Source organism: Miniopterus natalensis, chromosome 18, assembly GCF_054644295.1.
Source record: "Miniopterus natalensis isolate mMinNat1 chromosome 18, mMinNat1.hap1, whole genome shotgun sequence".
NCBI lineage: Eukaryota > Metazoa > Chordata > Mammalia > Chiroptera > Miniopteridae > Miniopterus > Miniopterus natalensis.
Window position 1 is genome coordinate 41,725,201 of NC_142098.1, and position 24,763 is coordinate 41,749,963.

At 48.9% G+C, this 24,763-nt stretch overlaps 1 protein-coding gene across 6 annotated transcripts; it reads right to left on the bottom strand.

The window, feature by feature from the left end:
* Positions 1–455: 455 nt before the first annotated feature.
* On the bottom strand, positions 456–24,763 carry PEG3 (paternally expressed 3). 6 transcript variants are annotated; one of them, XM_087826957.1, is made up of 10 exons: positions 24,705–24,763; positions 20,863–20,949; positions 17,472–17,548; positions 15,160–15,620; positions 14,503–14,586; positions 13,457–13,714; positions 13,279–13,373; positions 9,527–9,629; positions 8,651–8,740; positions 456–8,315 (listed from the first exon to the last, which is right to left on the bottom strand). In XM_087826957.1, exons 4-10 carry the CDS (start codon positions 15,533–15,535, stop codon positions 3,901–3,903), a joined length of 5,421 nt encoding a protein of 1,806 aa, XP_087683083.1. In that variant the 5' UTR covers positions 15,536–15,620; positions 17,472–17,548; positions 20,863–20,949; positions 24,705–24,763; the 3' UTR covers positions 456–3,900. The 6 variants fall into 6 exon arrangements, with proteins under 6 accessions (XP_087683083.1, XP_087683084.1, XP_087683085.1 ...); XM_087826958.1 differs by having other exon boundaries at positions 24,645–24,722; XM_087826959.1 differs by lacking the exon at positions 24,705–24,763 and adding an exon at positions 21,038–22,070.

A 24,763-nucleotide genomic window follows, 5' to 3' on the forward strand; every position in this document is an offset into this window, starting at 1 on the left:
TTTTAAAATTACCTCCCAATTTACCTGCCGAGTTCCTGGTGGTGAGATCAGGCTTAAAGAAAAGGGAAATGACTCCTCAGGATAAACACTTTTTAACCCAGGGAAGATTTAGGAATACAAACTAAACCATGATACCTTCATTTTTATGTTATAGGACCATTGTTATTTGAATCTCATATTTAAATAAGATTAAAAATTTTAATGCCAACTCAAGTAACTGAAATCTACTTGTGGTTATCAAGCTTTAAAAAGCTATTAAAAGTGTTTTAACTGTATAAGTAGTTAAAAATGTGGAATCACGCAGTATTTAAAAATCCCTTAGAATTGAAATATACAATACTTAAAACTGAAATAAGAGTTTTAAGGCAAACTTTAAGGCCTATGAAGGCATTAAGTTTTCTGATTTATAATTTTAATCCCAGACACTTAAAATGGACAAAAGAGACTGAGAAATATTTTATTTTTAACTTTATTTTTATTGTTGACACTATTACAGATAGATATAACAACCACAACCATATTAACCAAAAACCTGTGCACAGAAACAAGATGAAACAATGTATCAAGATGTTAACCACAGCCTCTGGGTGATGAAAATACGGGTGAGTTTCTCTACATTTCTGCACCTTCCAAATTTCTATAAGGAGCATGTTCTGTGTTTACAATGGAAACACATGTAATGAAGTGGGTCACCAAAACACTATGATAAAGACCATTCAAGGAAACCAAGACAGAATAGTTAACCTTAATCCCACAACCACACAACTATTTCTTAATTGTTTTCCCAATTTCTCCCCATCTTTGACTCTAAGCATACTTATCATTAACGCCCCAACAATCACAGACTGCTGTACAAACAGGTGTTAATAGGAGCTGTTAGGTGCTGGGAATATGGGTGAATTTCTTCTTTTCGGAATTCCCCAAATTTTGCTATGAGTATGTATTATATTTGTAATGGGAAAGTACATACATAAGATTTAATACCAAAACACCAAAGATCATCCAAGGAATTAGAGACAAAATATTTAACCATAATCCCACAACGACAACACAGTTTTAACGATTTTCCATACTTTTCCTCACTGCAGACTGGATGCACACACTCAACACTCACCACCAGCTGTGCATGGAAACAGATGGAGGAAACAGACCAAGATGTCCACAGTTGTTGGGTCTTGGGAATATGAGTGATTACTTTCCTTTCTAAATTACTGTACTTTCCAATTTTTTTCTCTGGGTATGTATTATGCTTGTAACGTAAACACACATAATAAACTTTGTTTCCAGAACACTATTAAAAAGGAACGTTAGAAAACATTAAGATGAAGGTGTTTAACCGTAATTCCACAAAGATAACATTAACAGGAACTTTGAATACACCTTTTGACAGTTAGAATCATAAACCTGTGCACAGAAACAAGAAACAATATACTAAAGAGTGTTTCTGTCTTTGGATGGTGGGAATATGGGATTTTCTTCCTCCACTTTTATTTTCCAAGTGTCTGATGAGTTCAAATTATGTTCACAGTGGAGACATGACTATAGACTTTTTAGTAACACTACCATAAAGATCTCAAGAAATTTAAGAAAAATAATGCTCAGCTATAAGCCTACACCACCACAACAGCTGCTGACTATAAGCCTACATTTTAAACAGCTATAATTGTAGTATAAATATAATTCTGTGTCCTGCTTTTTCCACTTAATATTTTGTAAATATATTTCCACATCACTACATAATTCTTCATGATTATCATTTTTAAACAGCTGCGTAGGAATCACAGGTGCTCACTTAATCATCCTCCTACCATTTGGCATTGAAGTCATTTCTAATTTTTCACTAACACAAGGTTGGAACAGACACCCTGACATTTGGCAAGCTGCTTTCCAAGAGGGTTCTACCAATTGATGCTGCCAAGAGTGATGAATCGGAGTTCACCCCAACATCAGCAGTGGCTCCCTCCTCACGGGCCCTGCTCAGATACAGTGCCTCGCTGCCCCCATTTTCCCGGATGTCTGTTCCAACCTCTGGTCTTTCCATGCAGCTGGCCCTCACCTACACCATGCCACCCAAATGGCCCTTCTAAACTACCCAGGACATATTTTCAGTGACCTGGCCTTGCGATCCACTCCGGAAGTTTCCCACTGTCTGCTTCCTCCCCCTCCTAGGCCTGCTGCTGTGTTAGGGCTCCTTTCTTTGGCTTACTTGATTCTGCTCCATGCTCTCAGCCCAACCACCTCCTGGACTTTGGCATTCCCAGCAGCTGACACACTCTCCTCCAGTCCTAACCACACAGATCTAGGAGAGTGAGAGTTGGGCTCATTCCCCAAGACAATATTGTCATTTTCTTTCTCAAATGATCTGTTCTTATCTTTTGCTCACTTCTACAGATCCACTTTTTAAAATTTTTTTTAATTTTAAAATTATTTTTCCAGGCAACTCAAAGTAAAAAGAAAATGTCTCAATAGTCATTATGCAAGGGGAGGGGAAGCAAGAGGAGCACAGGTGTTCCACAGAACAAGACAGGAAACCGCAAGCTATGAGGTCGATCTGTAATTAATGGAAAACTGAGGCAACCAGACCAACGCGACTCTAACAGATAGCTCAGAAATACTTAGGAGGGCTGAGCTGAGAGGAAAGGACAGATGGTAACGAAACAAATTAAGGCTGCTGGGGAACCTGAGTCCATATTAAGCCTGGGTTGACTGTAAAGAAAGCTTTTCTTTTTTTGAAACGCAAGTTAGACATGGGGTTGAGGGTCAGGTGACAAGAATTAAGTTCAGCAATAGAAAGCTCTAACGATACTAGCTCCTGGGCGCCCAGGTGCAAACTACTTGTGGCAGTACATACTAATGAAGCCACGTTGCTACTTAAGGCAGGAAACACACACAAAGTGATGAAAGTTGTCACCTGCACCCTTATTTACAACATGAGAGCCTCTCCCTGCGGTTCTCAACCTTCATTAGGCACTGCCGTGATCTAGTGATGGTTGCAACCCACTCTTTTAAAGGCAAAGAAATAAGATTTACAGGGAAAAGCTTCAGCTTTTGTGAATTCACTACTGAACACACATTAAGTTGGTTAAACAAACAACAAAAAAAGTGTATTATTTCTGCATGAGAATCACTGCAAGGTGCAATATGGCAACGGATCAACTTGGGTCACAAAGGTCAATCCACATATTGCAGAGGCTTATACAGCCTTAGGCTCCAAAGTGTTGGTGTAGACAAGACACTGAAAAGGAAGCTCAAAGAACTTCTCTTTCCAAACAGCAGAGTAGGAGACACTTTATCTTCCATGCCCACACCTTTACAGGGATATTTAAGAGTCAGGGACAACACACAGTTACTCAAAAAGATGCCAAAGGGATTAAAATAATGCACAATAAATCTTTTACAGGACCTACACTGCTTACAAATATATTCTAATTTGGTGCTCATATTCTCTTCCAAAAAAAAAAGTCAAAAGTGTACCAGGAAGGTACAGTAAACTGTGACTATGCATCATTAAATCTAAGTGTGTGTGATTACTGTCTGCTATGCTTTGCTAGTTTACATACATCTCAGGAAAATTATCTATAGGTTACTGAAGTGTCCCTTACAGGTGGCTGGGGCTATTCTGCCATCTCAGGATCCCCTGGGGCTTTCCCTCGATAGGATTACTCGATCGGATTCCTGGGGTGAAAGGGAAGGATGTGCTGTGGCTTCCCCGCACGCACACTGGTGCACGATGGGGGAGTTAAGACCGACGGAACCTCCACCACCTTGTTCCTTTCCAGTCCAAATTGTCTCAGGTTAAAAGTCAGTATGTATATGCCAAGGTAAGTTTCCTTCTGACATTATTATGGGTTGGCATGAATTCTCTGGGAGGGTCAGGTTCCAACCTTTACACTTGTGTTCTCAGCCAGTATGGGTATTCTGGTGTCTAGCGAGGGACAGGCGGTCACTGAAGAGCTGCCCACAGACATCACACTTGAAGTACTTGTCGTCGGCCCTGTCGTTGTCACTAGTGCTGGTGCTGGCATGTCCAGTGTAGTGTGAGCTTTCCCCATAGACATTTCCAGGCTCAAATATTATTACCCTGGCATGGGTCTTCAGGTGCTCCCCGTAGGCTGAGTTGGCAGTGAAGGTTTCTCCGCACTCCCTGCAGTCATAGTACGGCTCTTCAACCTGAATCTCATGCTCATCTCCCTCTTCCTCAGGGTCTTCGATCCCTGCACCATCAGGCTCGTCAGCATCTCCCTCTGGCTCTTCAGCCTTTCCCTCTGGCTCTTCAGCTCTTTCTTCAGGGTCTTCAATCCCTGCACCGTCTGGCTCATCAGCATCCCCATTGGGCTGTTCAGCCTCCCCGTTGGGCTGTTCGGCCTCCCCATTTGGCTCTGCGGCCTCCCCATCTGGCCCTTCAGCCTCTCCATTGGGCTCAGCGGCCTCCACGTTGGGCTCAGCAGCCTCCACCTCCGGCTCTGCGGCCTCCACCTCCGGCTCAGCAGCCTCTACATTTGACCCCTGGATTCGCAGAACCTCTCGTGGAACAAGAACATTGGCTTCAACTTCCTGGGCTGCTGCCTCTTCCTCTTCAACGTGAAACTTCTGATGCTTAGTGAGAACTGTGTTATGAATGAAGGACTTCCCACAGTCCTTGCACTCAAAGAAAGGAGAATCTCCTTTGGGGGGCTCAGTAAGAAATGAGGTGTGAACAAAGGAAGCCCCATAATCGTAGGGCTCATCATCCTTCTCATGAATCCTCATGTGGTCCCTCAGGTCTGAGGGAGTGAGGAAGGACTCGCCACAAGCTTCACATTCATAGTGCTTCTCTTCCGTCTGACTTCTCTGCAACTCAGTGAGGGCTAAGCCTGCGCTGACAGCGCCCCCACTTCTCTGGCCCTGTTCCAGTGAATCTTCTCTCATGTGAAGTGCCAGATGCTCATTAAAGACAGAACCATGAATGAAGTCTTGTCCGCACAGATGGCACTGAAGATACATCCCTGTAGAAGGATTCTTCTGTGGGGCGTGAAATCTCTGTGGGTTAATGACAAAAGGATGCATAAAAGGCTCATCATACCTCCGATGGCCATAATATGGATCTTGCTCATGGACTTTCTGATGCTCAAAAAGGAATGAGCTATGAACAAAAGATTCCCCACAGGCTGGGCATTCAAAGAGCTGCTCTCCAGTGTTATCTCTCTGATATTCGCTGATGGAATGGGTGTGAATTACAGAATGTGTGTACTCACGAGTGTCGATGAGATACTCTCTGCCATGAACTTTCTGATGATCCTTAAGGTCTGCTCGATCGGCAAAGCCCAGACCACAGTCCTTACAGCCATAGATTGAGTCCTCAGCATCCTCCTCAGAATCCGCCTCATCTTGCTCAGGCTCTTCCTGCTCAGGCCTGTCAAGGCCTGCACCCTGAATAACAGAGCTCCCATGGAACTCATCTTGGATATAGATTTTCTGATGTGCACCAAGGTCTTCAATGGTAGCAAAGCATTGCCCACAGTCCTTACATTCTTGCTGCACTGGCTGTTGAGCATAACTTGTCTGAGCTGGCTGTTGAGCGTAACTAGTCTGGGCTGGCTGTTGAGCGTAACTAGTCTGGGCTGGCTGTTGAGCGTAACTTGTCTGGGCTGGCTGTTGAGCGTAACTAGTCTGGGCTGGCTGTTGAGCGTAACTAGTCTGGGCTGGCTGTTGAGTGTAACTAGTCTGGGCTGGCTGTTGAGCGTTACTTGTGCGGGCTGGCTGTTGAGCGTTACTTGTGCGGGCTGGCTGTTGAGCGTTACTTGTTCGGGTTGGCTGTTGAGCGTAACTTGTCTGAGCTGGCTGTTGAAAACAAGTCATCCCCACTGGCTCTTGAGAGTAATTCCTCTGCACTGGCTCTTCAACATAACTCATCTGCACTAGCTCATCAATAAAACTTGAATGCACTGGCTGTTGAATGCAAGTCATCCCCTCTGGCTCTTGAATGCAAGTCATCTTCACTGGCTCTTTAGCATAACTTGTGTGCGCTGGCTCTTGAATGCAAGTCATCCCCACTGGCTCTTGAGCGTAACTCGTCTGTGCTGGCTCTTCAACGTAACTCATCTGCATTAGCTCCTCAACAAAACTCATCTGCACTGGCTGTTGAATGCAAGTCATCCCCTCTGGCTCTTGAGCATAACTCGCCTGTGCTGGCTGCTCAGTGTAGCTTGTATGAGGGTCAGTGGAGGCTAAGCTGCGAATAACAGATAGTTCGTAGTTTTTGCTTCCAAAAGGCTTCTTTCTGTGGTGAATCTTCTGATGCTCAGTGAGGTCAGAGCTACGAACAAAGGACTCTCCACACTCTGGACATTCATAGAATTTCTCTCTAGGGCGAAATGTCTGAGGTTCACCAAAGCGTAGGGAGTGAATCACTGAGGTCTCGCAATTCCTGCGCTCAATGTTTTTCTTCTTAGCACGGGCCTTCTGATGTTCAGGGGCATTTGAGGTGGAAACAGATGATTGGCCATCCTTCTTAGACTCACTGGCTCCCTCTCCAGCAAGACTTCTTAGCGGTTTGGTACTGGATGCACTGCATATAACAGAGTCCTTGTAGCTGTTCTTACCCTCTTCAGTAGGAGTGGCCCTGGCAGTTTTCTGTAGCTTATCATGAAGGTCTGGGATGTAAATGGAGGATTCTCCCTTCTCATTCCATTCATTCCCACTGGGGCTTTTGGGAACTTTGAAAGTGGCTAAGCTATGGATAACGGACCTCTCATTTTTCTTCCCTTCAGCGGTCTTCTCTCCAGCATGGACATTCTGTTCAGTAACATCTGAGCTCTGAGTGGTAGACTCTGCAATCACATTTGGTTTATTGGACCCCACTGTATGACACTTCAGAGCTTCAGCTGAGGATAAGCTATGGATAACAGACCTCTCATTTGCTTTCCTCTCAAGGACATTTTCTTCAGTGGGAAGTTTCTGGCTGTCATCAGGATCAGGGTTAGAGCTAATGGTGAACGGCTTCTCGTCCTCATTTTCAGGTGGCCTGGTTATGGTGTGACTCTTCCGAGACTCAGTAAAGGGCCCACTATGAATGACAGACTTCCCATACCCCCTGCTTTCATAGAGGATCTTTCGAGAATAAACTTTGTGATGCTCACTGAGGTCTGAACTTGGCCTAAAAGCACCCCTACCATCTTTAAAGTCATAGAGCTTCCCCTTTGAGTAAACCTTCTGTTGCCTTTTAAGGTACTGACCAGGAATAAAGGTTTCCTCACATACTTTACCCTTGCTTTCAAATAGGTTTGCTCTAGTGTGAATCTTCTGATGTTCTTTCAGAGATAAGCTGTGACGGAAGGTCTCCCCACACACCTTACATTCATACATTTTCTCTTTAGCAAACATTTTATGAAGCTCATTAAAGGCTGGGCTGGGCTTAAAGGCATCCCCCTGTTCATCATCTTTGTCACCTCTCCCATGGGTTTTCTTCTGGTGCTCAATCAGGGCAGAACTATAAAGGAAGGTCTCCTTACACACCTTACACTGGTAGAATTTATCTTTCCCATATATTTTCTGAAGCTCACTGAAAGTGGGGCTAGGCATGAAGGGCTCCTCATATTCCTCATCATTACATTCAGTGAGAGACTGTCTAGAGTGAATTTTACCATGTTCAGCGAGAGAGGAACTCTTATCGAAGGTTTCCCCACACTCCTTACACTCAAAGCCTTTCCCTTGTGCCAGACTTTTCCGAACCTCACTGACAGCCACACTACGAATAAAGGATTCACCATACTCATAGAGATTCTCCCTAGTGTGCATGATCTGATGTTCGACAAACTCAGAAATCACACTGAAAGCCCTCCCACACTCATCACACACATAGGGCATTGCCCCCAAATCAAGTAGCTGTGACTCGGCGGAGGGGGAGCTAAGGCTGCTCATGCTCACGGCTTTTCTCATTCCACTACGTTCAAAGGGTCTCTTGCGTGGACAGCCTCTCTGATCCTGAATGGAGCCCTTCCCATCTGTGTCAAACTGATAGCGCCTTTTTCTTTCAAGAACTCTCTTTTTGGAAACAAGGTTTGAGTTACAATGAAGGCCTCCCCCAAAGGCATTCCCTCCATAGCCCCTCTCCTGAATCACTGACTCTCTCCTGTTGAAGGACACTTCTTTCCAATCACGGTCTGGCCTTCTGGGGAACCTCCGTAATCGGTCATTAGATTCCCTCACCCTCCCGGATTTGGAGTTTCTTGAAACATCCTTGATGAATTTTTCCATGATCATCCCGTGGGATGACTCATCTTCACAAATTCCCCGGCGATGGGTTGACTTTTTGGCTTCAGGCATAGTTTTCAAGCCTGAAAAGAAACACCAAATGTAAATACTCCCTAGTTCCTGTGCAAAATAACAGGTCTTCCATGGTGGTGGTGTGAATATAAACTGTTAAAGGTTTACCAGTACAGCAGGTCCTCGAGTAGTATCATTTTGTTCAATGTCGTTTCATTTTAACACTGATGAAATGCCATAAGAAGTTAACTATTTATATCAATTAGCCTATGGTAAAACTGGTTTCATCAGACGTTTCATGTAAAGTCGCAGAACCCATGGACATTAAGTGAGGACTCATTGTATATATATAGTGCCCATCTCATCTATTAAAGTGGCCACTACCCATGATCTGCCTAGTGCTTACCTCGACTGGTGCTGGGGTAGGCACTTCTCTTTGACCGTGAATGGCCTTGTGTCATGTGGGAGTGGCCATCATCTTCGGCAAGCTGAACCCCTGTTCACAATAATACAACAGCTCATACTCAAGTTGGGGACCAAGACTCATCACCATAAACTGATGTCTTTCTCTCAGCCACTAAGTATGAAGTAGCCCATAGCCAAACCTTTGGATGTCTCCTACTTGCAGTCTCATCTCCTTAGTACCATTCCTTAGCTCATTCAATTCTGAATTTTAATCAATCTTCCTGACTCCACCTACAAATTTGTACAGAGACCTTCCCGTGTCCCTAAATTCAGTGCATCCTTTTGGGTTTCACCTTCTCATAACCACCTCCTAAACCTTAATATCCTTTTTCAATGGCCTCCAGGATTTTCCTCCTACCTCTTGACTCTCTTTCCCCACCACTCTGCAAACACTGGAGGTCCTCAGGGCTCTACTACCTTACACAGCACTCTCAGCACAGCTCTGTCTTCATAGCACTAGTCAACTGCCTGCTACGACCCAGCTAGGTGTCTTCTAGGAGAGTCTAAACTGGAACTCGGGGTACCATTATTCTAAGTGTGCATTTTAAAATCTCTGCTGTCATTACTCTATAAAAAGTATCAGCTCTTGTGGCAGGAGCCATCTCCTTGTTCCCCCCACCCTGTACAATATGGTATTCACCCAGAACAAGAGTAGTTTCTTAAAAACATAAATCTCTTCATTTACTTTTCTGCTTAAGATCTTTCAAAGGCTTTTTACTACCCTTGAAGTCCAGATATATTAACATGGACTCTAATACCCTGCAATTGGAAAGAATAAGGTGACAGTGCTCCAGTGACGAGAGCAGCAGCAGCTTACCCAGCGAAAGCAGCTTCCTGTAGTTCTCCATGTTGTCCTGAATTGAGTTCTGGGTCTTCCTGTCCCTGGTGAAATCCAACACGTCCTGGTATGTCACTGTATCCTAAAACAGCAAACAAAGGCCTCTCAATGGAGTCTGTCCCCATGGCATCCAGAAAGGAATGCTGGCGACATGGGAGCAACACACACACAGAGGTATGAGGAGTGCTCACAGCGCTTGGGGTTCTGAGTGGTCCAAGTCAAATTTTACTAGGGACCTACTTTGTACCTACCTTGTTGCTATACTCTGAGGAAGATCCAAAAGACGTATGACACACATTCCTTGCCCTCATGCAGCTTATAATTTGGTTGGAGAGAAAAGACTCATGAAAGAATTAGAGAACAGTAAACAGTAAGGTGGGTACAGATCATCAGTGCTCAACGGGCTCAGGAGAGGGACAGTTCAGGGTGGGCTGGACCAGTGAGTAACGCTTTTGTAGAGAGCCTTGGGTGGGGCCTTCAGGGGTGGGCAGGATTTTAACACTGGAGGGGCGGGGCTGGTAGGAAAGCTTCAACAGGCTAAGTATCAACTATGCATGGCATACACAGGGAACAGAAAGAAAATGTATTTCAGCAGACACCTGGTCAGACGCATGACTTAAGCCTACCTCCTCCATCCCGCCCCACCCCACCTCACCTTCTGGCCCCCACCCCGTGTCTTGCACACACATGCTTTGTACAACTTGGCTACACTGTGGGCTACTCTAGGTGTACAGAGGTTCCAAATAACCCAGGAGTAACTTTAAGCACTGAGTGCTTTCATTTCATAGCTGCCTTTTCTATTTCAATGGATACTGTCCTAGAAAGAATTTTTAAGTTCCCTGCATTACTCAGGCAAGTGTTCTATGCAGAATCTTCCAAAACCTTTCCTTACTGCTGCACTAGAACATGACTGCTTTCAGAGGGTGGTGGTCCTGGGAAGTACAGGTTTCAGAGCCAGAGAAAACTAGGGTTAAAAGAGGATTGCAGCATTTCTGAGCCATGCAACCTTGGGATCAGAAATCTTTCTGAGTCTCAGGTTCATCTGTAAAATGGAGAGAAGGGCATCAGCCCACCTTGCAGTATTGTGGGTGAGGCTGTCCTGCAATGTGACGTGTGGTTTAAATATTAGGAAAAATTATGTAAACAAAACATATTATTATTACTCCAAACTTCTACGTAAAATACTTTGATGATTGATTACAGTTTCATTGCTGGAAAGTAGCATGGACATTATAGCCCCATGGAAATGCAGCAAAAAACCTGTTTGCACAATTAGGTACATCTCTACTGAGAAAGATAAATAAGCACATGCACTGGGTTTTAGGAGGACAGCAACTGTCCATGTCCAGTAATTAAACAGCAGAAACCACCAAAACTAAGCAGAGCTTCAAAAATAAAACTCTAGGTTGGGGTGAGAACTTTTAGGACAACAAACGAGCTATAAAAGCTCAGGAGACATTGCAAAATCAGTATAGCTAAGTCGCATCACTTGATCAGATAGCAAGGTTGAGAGCGAGAGCTCCGCTGTGCTCAGGTTTGCAACATCGGTGCTTCCTCAGGTCTCAGCACTGGTTTGTTACCATAAAGATGCATCTGTGAGACAAGGAGGAGACCAGCGCTCCTAGTGGGGGGCTGGCAGAGAACAGATGAGGTCAAGAACTCGGGGGGCTGAAGGAGAAGGGTCACCGTCTCTGGTGTTGACAGACCCCAAGGGCAATGGCAAAAGGGAAGGAGCATTTTTCCTCTTTGTCTCCATTTGCCTGGCTTGAGTAAAATAAATGTACATTAGATTTTGAATGACAATGTTCCTATGAAAAAAAACCTGATGCTTCGGTCTAAAACTGTTCATCTATCACAAGTGGGCAGCTCTGAAGCAGTTGCTCGCTCTGCATTTGTAATCAACAAGGGTACCAAGAGCTGCACAAGCCGCACTCAAGTCCTCCCTGAATGGATGCAATCTGGAGAGCACCATTTCAATTTCACCTGACCCACACACATGGAACATTAAGAGATTTACACACTGTGCTAAAAGATGATGAGAAATTCCTGTTCTGTACACCCCCAAAGTGTAGTTTAAATCTTCAGTAGCTGCTATCTCTAGCACACTGAGTTAGCAGGAATCAGGGGCTTTCAGATTTCTGGACCACGCAGGCATGGGGACAATTTCTTAGTGTCATGCAGGGCATCTGAAGAGCAGCCCAAGACAAAACCCAACTATCACCTTCATTTCCATAAAAGAGTATTTTAACACCCCCAAAATAAAGACATTTGCATTTCCCATTTCCCCACAGATGACTGAAAACTCTGTCACCGGCTCACAGAAAAGTCAGAAACCACTGAATGGCCTTCACAGGTAGCACATGTGTACCTGGGGAGGCTTCTTTTTCAAAACCGAGCTTAAGGGAATTTCTACAATTAATATCTTTATGTGGATCCCTAAAATTCTGGTCAGTCTGGTTTCTCTGAGTAAGAAATCAAAACCTGTGACAAGCTAAGTGCATTGCCAACAGAGGGTACTTCCAGGAGGCAGACGTGACCCACACTGAGGCTGGAGGGCGTGAGACAGACCCAAGCGCTTTGCTGGGCTCCAGGGCACAGGGCATCAGGAATCAGGCCAGCCCACGCTTACAGCCAATCTAGCCTGTGTCTGGTTCCTACCTGAAGGCCTCTACCTGGGCTCCCCTCACCCGGCGCTTCATCTGGCCAAGAGCTTCCCATCCTTCACATGCAGAGTGCTCCTGCCTTCAAAACATTTCCTTTCAAATCCAAATTGAGACCCTTGTGCCAATTTCTCATTAACTTTCTTTTCTGAGAGCACTCTGACCAATCAGCAGTCACAGACACTATTTACCTGGAGATTTGTGCTGTTATGAGACTGAAAGCCTCCAGGGCAAGGACCCTGTCTTGCTCACCCCTATACTCCCCAGGGCTGACCTAGGCAGGTGCTGAAATGTGAAAGGAGATGCGGGCTGTGCACTGGGCTCCTTCTTCCTTTCAAAGCCCTGTCGGTGCTATGGCCCTCCTCCACACTGCCGAGTCACATGTGACCGACCTTCCTTCCTCTCTAAAGGTCAGTTCAGCTCAAATCCGATGTCCTTTTCCCATCACCAATTTCCCTAGCACACTGCCTCTTACCACGACTGCTCGCATCAAGCATATGCCTGCCATGTGCCAGGCACTGTACTAGGCAATTCACGTGCATGTATGAAACTCGCTCATTCCTCACAGCGGCCCTGGGGAGGCCATCACTGCACCCATTTTACAGATGAGGGAACTGAGGTTCAGCTTAGTTAGGTAACTGATCCAAGGCCACACAGCTAGCAAGTGGCAGAGCTGAACTTCAAACCCAGCTCTGGTCAGCTCCAGAGCCTCTGCTCTCTCTTGCCAGTCTGCTCTATGGACTTGCAACTCCCCTGGCTTCCTAATGAGGGCAGGAAGTTCTGCAGCTTCACTCTGGGGTAAGCCAGCATGACCAACCCACTGACACAAATGAGTGCTGAGTGGGAAAGAGTCCCTCTAACTACACTGATGTGTCATGAAATAGGTAGGAGTAACCCTGGCCACTCGTCACCTCTGGAGGCAGGCCTGGGATCCTTTCAGGAGTAACTGGGGCTCCTGAAAGGAGGGATTTTAGGGGGCAAATGAACACACACATCCTCTCTTGGGAGAGAAAGGCACCTCTGCCATGAAACAAAGACGGCCTTTCCAGGAAGAGAGGAACTGAAGCATACCTCACACTCCATCATGAAGCTCCTACGTCTGCGCTCTCTTTCCATGGCAAAAGCTTTATCCATCACAGGAAGGGAAAGATCCCGGTGAGGAAATCCTGGGGAGAGAGGTACCATGAAGGAAAAGGCCATGGCCAGCCTCGCGAGTACATCGGGGAACAGATTGGAACGCAGGACTTACTGCCTCTGAGACTTCTGTTGTACGGCCAGCGCTCTCGGAGCCCAAGTTCCCTGCTTCTGCCCCTCCGCTCACGCTCCTGCATCCGGGCTCGCTCCCAGGCCCGGCCCCGGTCCCAGGCTCGGTCCCAGGCTCGATCCCAGGCTCGCTCCCAGGCTCGGTCTCGATCCCGGTCCCAGTCCTGGTCCCAGTCTCGGTCATGACCCCAATCCCGGTCTCGGTCTCGTTCCCAGTCCTGGTCCCAGTCCCGGTCCCGGTCTCCTGAGAAAGCCAGACATTGGAGGCATGAACACAGCACTCTGACACACCTGTTTTCCTCCATGTGCACCCCCCCTTCAGACAGGAGCATGATCCCTGTTCCTACCTTGAGGAAACAGATCCCAAATCAAGGTTTCCAGCCACCCAAGGGCGATTGTGACTATTCCCAACACCTTAGATGTAGGACAGTATCTAAAGGCTTCTCCTAAGTGGGAGGCTTGCTTTAAAGCAAGTTCCAACCCTTAGTTTAGATGCTTGGCCCCCCCCTTCAGACACTGCTGCTGGTTTTCTGCTTCCTACTAAGGCAAGTCCACACAACCAGTAGGATGGACGCCAGCCCCTCTACTGCCTGGCTTACCCTGGCCTCTCTAATGTGCACGTTCCTCTACTTACAAAGCACATACCCTCCCCAAGAGCAATGTTCCTTTTAAAAGTTCACTGAGGAAGCTTTAACAAGTGAAATAGCTTTAGAGGCAAAGGTGTGATGAGCTCTGCTCCTCCTGGGAAGGCTATGGACACCACTTGAAAGAGCCTACTGCAAATTTCCAACAGTGAGTGCTTCCGTCGTTAAAAACATATGCATTGTATTTTGCTCTGTAAACTAATGTCTACTTTGATGTAAAACTGTCTCATCTGTGATCAATTAACCTCGTCTCACTCAGGTCTCTGAGTAGCAGCTGCTGCCCTGGGGGAAGGTCTCGATACACACTGAGCGCCTGCACACAATGGGCACACTGGGCTGAAGTTTGGCAACACGCGCCACGGGTGGCATAACCTGACTGGTTACTCACTGTAGAAATAGGCGGCGTGTGGCGGGGGGGACTCTGCCCCCATCCGGCTCATGCTGTCTTCGCTCTGGATGTCACTGCAGTTGTCTGAGAGGACACCAGACATCAAGTTAGTGCTTGGCCATTTCCTGCCTATTCTCTCTCATTTCCCCACATAATCACGTGGTCTATCCTGCCCCCCAGCGCACAATCCCACCTCCATGAGAAGCTGGAGTGTTCCAGGCCTATCGCGCCTTAGTTCCCTGCCACTCTGGGAATGTGGCTGTGTTCGCTCCTACTTCACCCCCAACAACCGCAGCCACGTATGACTTCCTGGGGCACCACACCCTTAGGTCTACAAAAGGGAACTGGAGCCAGGGCATGAGGCCTGTGCAGGCTCCTCATGGAGCCCCTGACCTGAAGTGTCCTCTCTCTCTCAGGTGGTGTTGGGGGTTCTTGACTGGGGTGATTCTGCTCCCCTGGGACAGTAGGCACGTCACAGGTTTGGTTGTCACAGCTGGGGGAGAGGTGCAACTGGAATCTTGTGGGTGGAGAGAAGCGGGTGCCACCACACACCCTATGACAGGACAGCCCTCCCACAGAGAATGGCGTGGCCCCACATCTGCAGTGCTGAGGCTCAGCAGCCCTGGGAGCCACAGCCTCCATCATCCTCAGTCTCACCTTCTGGCTCATACATCTCCTTGTAAGTTTCCAGCAGAGCAACAAGCTTCTCACAGGTCTGTGGCCTTCTGGCTTGCACCCAAGGCTTGACCCTTTCTGGGAGGATGGTCAGGTACTGCTCAAGGACCAAGAGCTCAACAATCTCCTCCTTGGTGTGAGTCTCCGGCTGCAACCAGTCAAGGCAGAGGTTTCGGAGTTTGATCAGGGTCTTCCGAGGCCCAACAAATTCCACGTAGAGGTAATTCCGAAACTTCTGATGAAAGAATTCAGAGTCAATGGCATCCGGGTCCTGAGTCAAGTCACTGTCTAGCTCATACAGATCTGGGGCCCAAGACTTCTTGGGTCTGCTGTCGTAAAAGCACTTTGGAGGCAGCATTTCTCTAAGTAAAATTTTCAGTGGAGCAACCAAAATGAGTCAACAGGAAAGATGCAGCAGCCTGTGACAGTCAGTACTCGGGGACCTGCAGATCGTAAGGAGATATACACATGGCCCACAAGTTGAGGACTCAACAGTGGTATAGGGCTGCCCTACGAGGGGCATCAACAATGTTTTTGTGAACAGGCCAAGGGGGGGAGAGAAGCATAAATCCCCCAAGACACAGACACAGGACGCAAGTTACAGGCGTGACTTCTGGGCACCACACAGACTGAAGGAGTTAGCTCCACTACTAACTAGTTTTGTGACCCTGGGCAACTTACTCAGCATCCTGGAGCCTGTCCCCATAACTACAGATAAGGAACAGACCCACCTCCCTTTCAGAACTGAACTTTCCATAAGCTAATATACCTAAAAGCCCTCACTACCCACACCGTGTTAGTGCGCAGCTCCACGGAACGGGATGGCAGGCACCATCATCTTCTCTTTGCTGACCAATTTCTCTGCACTTGTGCTGCTGTGACACTGTGACCAAATTAAAATTCAATAAATTAAAAATTGAGCTCGTCGCAGTAACCATACCTCAAGTGGCAGTGGCTCCTGTACTGGGCAGCAGGCAACATCTCCACTGTCGTGGAAGTTCCATCTGCCAGAGTGACTATGCAGTGCCGAGGACATGGGCAAACCCATGTTAAAAATCATCTTTGGCCAATGGCCTGCGGAAGCACAGCAGTACCCAGGGAGAGGGAACATCCTGGCTTCACCTCTATGCCACTGTGTCCAAAGTGTATTCTGGGGTCACTCCCCCATCCCACTTTACACCTGCCCCTTCCTGGACAACCACTTGGGAAAGCACTGGTAGGTTTTACAACAGGGCCTCCTGCACTGGGGGAGAATTAAGTTAAGTACTGGTGAGTCCACAGGAGCCCCACACAGGTGCTAATGTGACGAATGGACCAACAGGCCCCTTCATGCTACTACACCTGCCTTTGCCTCGATCAGTCCTGCAAAGATCTACCTTATCTATCTTGAAAGAACCAGCTTTTGCCTTTGGTAACCTTCTCCGCTGTTCCATTTATTTATGAGTTGGGTTTACTTTTAACACTAAGGACTCTTCTACTTCTCAGACAGTGTAGAGCTGACTTCCTATCCTTTTTTACTCTCACACAACCAAGGAAGACTATGCGTTTCCCACTGACACCACTTTACTTGCACGTAAATTTTATTATGTAGCCTTTTTACTACTGGCCAGCCACAATTGGTGCTAAGTAGGCAACATATAAAAACAAATATTTCTTCTTCTAGAGAAGAAAAATCACATGCAGCAAAACCACCTGCTTTTGTTTTGAAAAGAAAGCGAAGAGTCTAAAGTTAAGTTGTTTTTTAAACATCTAAAGAGAAAAAAGGGTGTTTTAATTATTCAGAGTCTCAAATTAGACTTTAACATTTGGGAATAAATGCTGTAAATTCAGTCCCACACTCTCCTTGCTCAGAGGGCTGCACTCCGCTCCCATGCAGAGTGTCCTCTCATTGTCTCCCCTAGAGCTTCAGCACCAACCTGGTAACCTGATCCCCTCTCCCTGCCTGCCCTGCCCTCCTTCAGGAAGAGGTGTGAGGGTAGAGAGGAGGGCACTAGATGACACCCTGCAGGGCAGAAGAATTACAGAGCAGGAGAAAAGGGCATGGGTCCCGGCTCTAGAACACTATAGTGACATTTTGGACAACAGCACAATTTTACCCCGGACTTGGCTCAGAGAGATGGCCCCTGACAAGAGTGGAGTCCTCAAAAGCCGGTATGCCTCCACAGGAAAGAGGGGAGAGCACAGAGCCCATGCCTGCCCTGTGGCATCCAGATTCAAGAGAAAATTCAGGTCTCCTACATGACACCAGCCCAACCTCTCAGAGGCAACAGGACACGCTCAGGTACGTAAATCACCTGTTTGGGAACAGGATCCTTTCTGAAACTTCAGAACAAGCCACTATGCACAGGAACAGAGTCAAAATGCCAGGGACCTGCAGACATTTTAAAGAAAGAAATAAGTGACAATAAAACAGAAGAAATGTAAAAAGAATGTCAGAGAATTCTCTCTCGAAATGGCTGTGGGTATCATTAGGGGTGAGGCCTTTCATATCATCTTCAAGAAAAGGCCAATTCCCATGTCACATAGACAAACCAACCAAACAAAAAGCTTTCAATTTTTTTTTTATGAAACCAGAATTCAAAAACACAAAACGAAGATTAGCACTAACAATCTGCCAACCAAATTCACTTATGAAAGCAGGCGGAAAAGTGTGAACACTATTATTACTGAACATCATTCTAGAGTTCTAACCAATCACAAGAAAAGAAAAACAAATCTGAGGCATAAAGAAAGGCATAAAACTATTACTCTCTTATGTGGAAGACTGTGCACTCAGATATTATGAACCAATGGAGACAGATCTTACTAATTTAATAACTACTTGTAATAGACTCCTTAAATATGCATCAAACAGAAATAAAAACAAAATTTTTAATAGAATGTTATGTTTTATGTCTCCAAGAAATTTTGTAGCTTTATTTTCTGATTACAAATACAAAAGATAGTACAACATTCAAACGTTACAGAATATTTAATGCAGGGGCAAATGTGTTGTTCTCAATGAAATGAGACCACCCTAGGAGTTCCACTGTGTTTATTTCCATATGTACTGGTATGGGAAGGCAGTAATTTATGATGGCTTCGTTCCATACCAGTACATACGGATTTACATCACTCTTCCTAAAGGCCTCTCAGTATCCCAGTCTCTGGATACACTGATTTATTTAAATGCAATGGTGGAAACAGCTAAGGTTTAAAAAAACGGTTAAAACATCACTTCCTGAATACCCTCTCGGGCCAGGGCACCACTGACGGGACTGCAGATCCTCACCTCACTGACAGCTGTTCTGTCTCCTAGTTCATGCAGAATTCTGGCCACATGGCAAACCCATCACCTTCATTTCAGGGAATGGGGGGGGCTCTCACACCCCAAGTTACTAAAGCTTCCACACCCCTCTGATCCCTTTGGAGCAGAAATTCTAGTGAGAGTCAAGTAGCCACCACGGGCAGGATTTTAAAAAGTCTGACTATATTTGGGGGACAAAGGTGGGGACACACAGGGACCCAGTCCAACCCTGGTCCTAATGGCCAAGAGAGGCCATTGATTCCAAAGGGAGGAAAGGAAAGAAGACAAATGATGGGCAGCAGTAATGAAGTCTCTCTCTCTCTACATGGGCAGGGGTTGCAGTTTCTCAATATTCTTCTGTGGTGTGTGGTATATGCACTGCATGTAGCGTCACACACGCGCTGGACGTCTGGGAGCCTCGGGACGGTATCACTGCCCGCTGGAAACAGGGTTGCCACTGTGGTTTATGGGGTGGTCCTTATACCATTTGAATACTTTATTACACTCCATTTCTATTTCATAACAGTGAGAAAACAAAAGCATGGGTTTCACAAGAAAGATGGAATTCATCAAGCATCCCTGTCACCAGGGGGTCAAGGCTGAAGCCTCAACTGAACTGGGAAGAACTCCATTAAGGGACACGAGTCCAAGGTGGCAAGCGTGGCTGGGACGTGTGAGGAGAGACAGAGAAAGTCCGTGACCCACTGCCTGACAGACCTCAAGCTCCCATGTCCCATCAGTGGTGAGAGACAAGCTCCCATGTCCCATCAGTGGTGAGAGACATTCCTTGGTATCTCCTGTAGCCCGGTTTCTACTTCCTTACTCTGGTCCCTCATCATGGTGCCCCTGGACTTGCCCCTCACTCCTTCTACCTACCTCATCAAAGGGACTGAAACACAGGCAGTTACTGTACTGTCTTAGTTTTCTCAGAGACAGCATGGTGTGAGGTCTTTTCTCTCTCCCGGTTTGTACCTTTCTGCCTCTCTGCAGACTACACACGAAGGAAATGGTGACCAGCTGCAGTCCTACATCACATCCCAGGGTAGGAATCGACAGTGCCGGGCTAATCAGTCAGTCCCTCCATACACCCACACTCCCCAAGTCTCTGAGTGCACACCACAGCCCCACTCCTTCCAGGGCAGTGGCCTCACACTTGGGGATGACTTCAGCACTTAGGAGAACTGCACATGCCTTTCCAGTATGACAACATAGAAGGCTGGTGGTTCCCCAGGGAAGAGCCATTCCAACAAACACTCCAGGAGCTGTATGTACTGTGAGAACCACTGCTCCAGGCTTAGGTGTCACCTGGTCCAATCAACTATGGACAGGCACATATGGATAAGAGGGGCTGTTGGGGTAACAATCTTATGTGGGAATGTGAGCAAATAGTAAATGACCACTGCCCAACCACACTAGCCACAGCCTCCACCCTCTGGTCTGTGAGGCAGCTCCTCACTCTGGACTCACTTCTACCACTTAAGCTTAGCACTTACTACACCACAGAAAAACTTCCTTATTTTTCTCCATTCCTGACGTGTTTCCCTGAATAGACCTAATATGAATGGGTTGGGGACACCACCCACTACCTTGCAGGCCAGTGCTATTAAGGTTTGTCCAAGTGCCCTTGTTCTGATTCCATACTCACCAAGCAACCTTCTCATTATGGTTTCATTTCCTATGTAGGTCTGCCTACAGGGAGAGGATATGCTGATCGTACATACTTTTGAGTATCTGGGTGTCTGCTATAGTGATCTCCCACCATAAATCAATAAGCCAAAATTGAGTGCGCTGTTTTTCCACATAAACTATTATGTCAGTATGGCAATGTAAGTCCCATGAGTTTCATGAATGGGGATCTATCAACATGAGTCCTTAGGCAAAGGTTTCTGAGTCTCCACAGGCTTGAGCACTAGACACTGTATACTTGGAGCTTAACATCTGTCCCTGGCTTTCTCAGGGAGGCCCTATATGCCTCTCCTACACTAAGATAATGGCCGGTAGTGAATGTTCTCTTTGAAGACATACGACGTCTCACAATTACTTTTTCAAAGTCTTTCATTACTCAGTACACTATGGGTTCCAGGGAAGCACTTCCTTTCCCACTTGGGGCCATGTCTAATAAATGAATAATGAATCTCCCATGCTTCTTTAATCACCCAGTAAAAAAGAAAAAGTGGATCTGAGGTAGTAGCTGAGTGTTGGGAAAAGAGTTAGGACCCTGAAAAGGATGGGATGAGGCCACGGAGAGCTGCTGGTAAACAAAGGATCATCAGAAGAATCCATAAATTCTCAGAGAAAACAGTGTATGGCCGTAAGGATGGAATGTGTGCGCCAGGACAAGGAAGGATGTGCTCACTCCAAGGATGAGTGTAGCACTGTGAGAAGGGAATTCAGCTCACCTGGACTCAGCCACCTAGCGTTTGGACCTAGTCCCTTTTTCTCTTGCCAGTCCTCTCCAAAAGGGGTAGAAGTTCGAGAAGGCAGAGCTGGAGAAGGAAAGGAAAACATGAGACACTACATCTACTTTGCAATTCTCGATTCCTCCAGCTGGAAATGACCCCACAACAGCTGTACCTTTATTTCCTACACGGGCACAGGTCAAAGGAGAGGAGGAAAAACAGCTTTCCCTCCCAGGACAGCAGGGCCACATGGGCATTGCTCTTGGAGGCCCATGTTATACCCTGGGCTGTAATCATAGCCTTTCCCAGTGAGGCTATGCCAATGGGTGTGCAATCTCCAGAGGTCTTAGAAGCTTCTCTAATAAGCAAAGAAAACTAATAAGACACGGGGCTTTGGATTATATCAATTTAAGAATATCACTTTCCACTTATAAGCTACATGGCACTGGCCACTCTCTAAAGGCAAGGGACACATGTTGCAGGTTAAAAACTGGAGAGAAAATGGCCAAGAAAGTACTATTATTTACTGCTAGTCACATGCTCAGTCCAGCACTTAGCACCTTACGTTTATTGTCTCTGTTGGTCATCACCATAGCAGTATTCATTTTCTAGCTCTCATTTCAAAGAAAAGCAACAGAGGCTCTGAGAACTCAATCTCAGAGCTCATGCAAACTACTATAGATAAACCTAATGTCATTTTGAAAAAAACAGTACACCTACTGGTATTTCCCAGGGACACCGTATGGAATAATGACATAGGTATCCCTTAGAAAAGTGAGGTGAAGCTCCAGCTCTGCCCTTTAATAGGCTGTCACCCAGGGTCAGAAATTTAACTCTACTGCAAATGTAAGTACTATGAAGAGACCAGCTTCTATTAGGACCTTAATGCTAGTTTCACCGTTATTAAGTAATGGTATCATCACTTAACATTTTATAGGTTCTCAACATGCTCCCAGTGGATTAACGTTTCTCATTTCAAGTCCCTCTGTCTCAGAGCATGCATTCCAGCAGAGGCCCCTGGGGAAAGCGCAGTCGTGCTATGGCTCTGGCTTATGTTAATGTTATCAGTCATCAGCGGATGTATAATTTAAAATAAAATCAGAGTCGGAAACTGCAGTCCTCTGGAGGACCACGGAGAGCGCCAGGAGGGCTCTGCGCAGGCGTGGCCTCTGCCCCCGCCCCTCCCAGCAGCGAGCCCCGCCCCCGAAAGCAGGCCCCGCCCCCAGCTGCTGAGAGCCCCGCGCCCCGCCCCCGAGGGCAGGACCCCCCACCCCTCCCAGCATCGAGCCCCGCCCCCAGCCGCAGAGAGCCGGCTCCCCGCACGCCCCCGCCGTGCCCCCTGGTGGCCATCCTCAGCTCCACATTCTGTCCCACGGGATCCAGGCCCTGTCCTTCCTACACTGTCCCGCGAGCCCTCAAACCGCAGATCCCACAGCTCGCGCCTCCTCTGTTTTCTCAGCTTAAGAGCCTGCCTTTCCTCAAAGCTATTAAAATCCTTAAGTCCTGAACCCTAGTTCTCTCCTAAATGACCCCAGAACTGCGGAGTTGAATCTGGTCCCCACATTCCCGGACACGGCTCTGGCGCCCCCCGGAGGAGACAAGGCGCCTGCCACCACGTGGCGGGCCGCCCAAGATGGCGCCGCTGCGGCGGGCGCACCGGGCCGGCCCTCTCGGCGCCTGCGCAGTAGCCAGCAGAGCCCGCCGTGCCCCGGGAAACCAAACCCCCGCCCGCCCCCACAGCCCGGCTGCCCCTCGAGAAGGCGCCTGCGTAGGGAGCCTTGGCTGCAGGCCGCCGCTGGCACTCAAGACGGAGCCTGCACTGTAAGCGCCGGGGCGAGCGCGGGTCTTCCGCCCCATCCGTCCCTCAGGACAGGGCAGCCCCGCCCCTGCAGGCAGCAGGGCCGTCATTCAAGATGGCGCCTGCGCAGAAAGCCTCGGACAGCGTGGTACTGGAGTGGGCGGGGCTCCAGTGGCCCCGCCCCCACGGCCGGCCCCTGCAGCTCCACCGCCATTCATCTTGATGCCCCACCCGTCAGCCTCAGCTGCGGCCTGTAGGCCAGTACAGGGCTCGAGTGGGCAGAGGGGGTGCCCCCCCCCGTCAGTCACTCGGGATAGGCAGCCCCACCTGTGGGCCTACCCCCTGCAGGCCCACGGCCGTGCAAGATGGCGCCTGCACAGTACGCCTCAGATGCCACCTATTGGCCAACAAACACCGCAAGATGGGCTGGGGTCTGTACCCCCCACCATCGGTCACTCAAACTACGTCATCCTCTCCCTCGGGCCCGCCCCTGGCAGCTCCAACATCACTCAAGATGGCTCCTGCATCCTAAGCCTCCGCGGCCGCTGGTCAGCCCACATAGCCCTGGAGGAAGCGAGGGGCTGCAGCCCTCCACCGGTCACGCAAGACACCCCGCACTCCCTTGGCTCAGCCCCTGGGCCAGCCGTGCAGTCATTCAAGGCGGCGCCTGCGCAGTAGTCTCTGCTGCTACCTGTTGGCCAACACAGAGCTGGCCAGGGTGGGCGGGGCTCAGGAGCCCCTCCCGCAGGCCCGCCCCTGCACCCCACCGTCACTCACGAGGGCGCCTTCGCAACGAGCCTCGGCTGCCACCTACCGGCCAGCATGCATGGCTACAGAGTGGGAGGGGCTCTGCGGGGCTGCACGCGGCCACCCGTGCAGCGCACCTTGGCGGCTCCCACGCCCCAGCACCCCTACCAACCAAAACACGCAGCCAGACACACCCCAGCGTGAAAACAGTCCTAAGGAGACAGCCACAAGGGATGGAGCGAGCCTCGGAAGGCCCCCAACCCCGGGCACACGGACAGCCTGTAGCCCTGTCCCTCCAGACAGACATTCCGCAGCGGCGACAGCTACGGGCAACTCCAGGGTGGTGCCCGGCTTTACCAGATGCCACGTGGCGCTGGCCGATAAACCAGGCCACGAGCCGAGGTCCAACCTCAGGAGTCAGAGCTCAGACCCCATCCTAGTCCGCGTGGGGCCGACACGGAAAGCCTCTGTAGCCAAACATACCACCGGAAAAACAAGGTACGGTATGGGCGGGACCCCGCAGCCCTCAATCACTGCAAAGAGCGCCCGCCGCCCGCCCCGCCCCGCCCCTGCGCGGCCCGCCAGCCAAACCGCGCCTGCGCGCGGCAAACCTCAGCGGCGCCCACCGAAGATGGCGCCCTAGTAGGCGGGGCCGGCTGGCTGACGACAGCCCTCGGCTCCGCCCCAGCCCGCAGCCAACCAATCAGGAGCGCGCCCGCACACCAAACCCTACCGCCCTCGTTTATCAGGGCGCCAGGGTAGGCGGGGCTCCCCAGCCCAAGGCCACCTAGAGAAAATACCCCGAAGGCTCATCTTTTGGCCCCACCCTTGCAGCCCTCAGCTCCTCCCACCGCCACTGCGGCAAAACAAGAGCCACCCCCAAACACGGCGAGGCTGTGGGGCTACCCATGGACCCAGCCAACCAGGGACCTCGTGGGATGAGCGTCTAGTTCTGCAGCCCCCAGCCCAGGGAAGCACGGGGCCCAGAGGCCTCGCCACCCCTCCTCGGCAAGGGCCGGCCATTCGGACGCCCACCCTGGCGGGTTGGCGGCCACAGGAACCCGCGACCACTGCGGTCACCGCGCCCTTGTCCCCCACCTCCTCCGCGGCAAGTGGCGCGGCAGCCCCCCGACTCCGCGGCCGCCTCCACTCGCTGCCGCGCAAGATGGCGCCGCCGTGGCGAGCGCGGCAAAACCTGCCGCCCGCTGAGGACCCCCGCCCGCCGAGGGTACCACACCTGCGGCGTGTGGCCGACGCGCCTGCCTGGCACGGAGGCGCGGGCGGCGGCCGGACTCACCTCACCGCACCGCGCGCACGCAAGGCCCCCGGCCCGGCGGCCCCGGGGTGCAGCCCGCG

What these genes read in the sequence shown, in the direction of transcription:
- PEG3 (XM_087826957.1), bottom strand. Translation starts at nt 15,535, where the DNA reads ATGCTGCCTCCAAAGTGCTTTTACGACAGCAGACCCAAGAAGTCTTGG. An exon ending in GGAGATGTATGAGCCAGAAG is followed by an intron (nt 14,587 to 15,159) that starts GTGAGACTGAGG and finishes GTGTCCTCTCAG; the next exon opens with ACAACTGCAGTGACATCCAG. An exon ending in CAACAGAAGTCTCAGAGGCA is followed by an intron (nt 13,374 to 13,456) that starts GTAAGTCCTGCG and finishes CTCTCTCCCCAG; the next exon opens with GATTTCCTCACCGGGATCTT.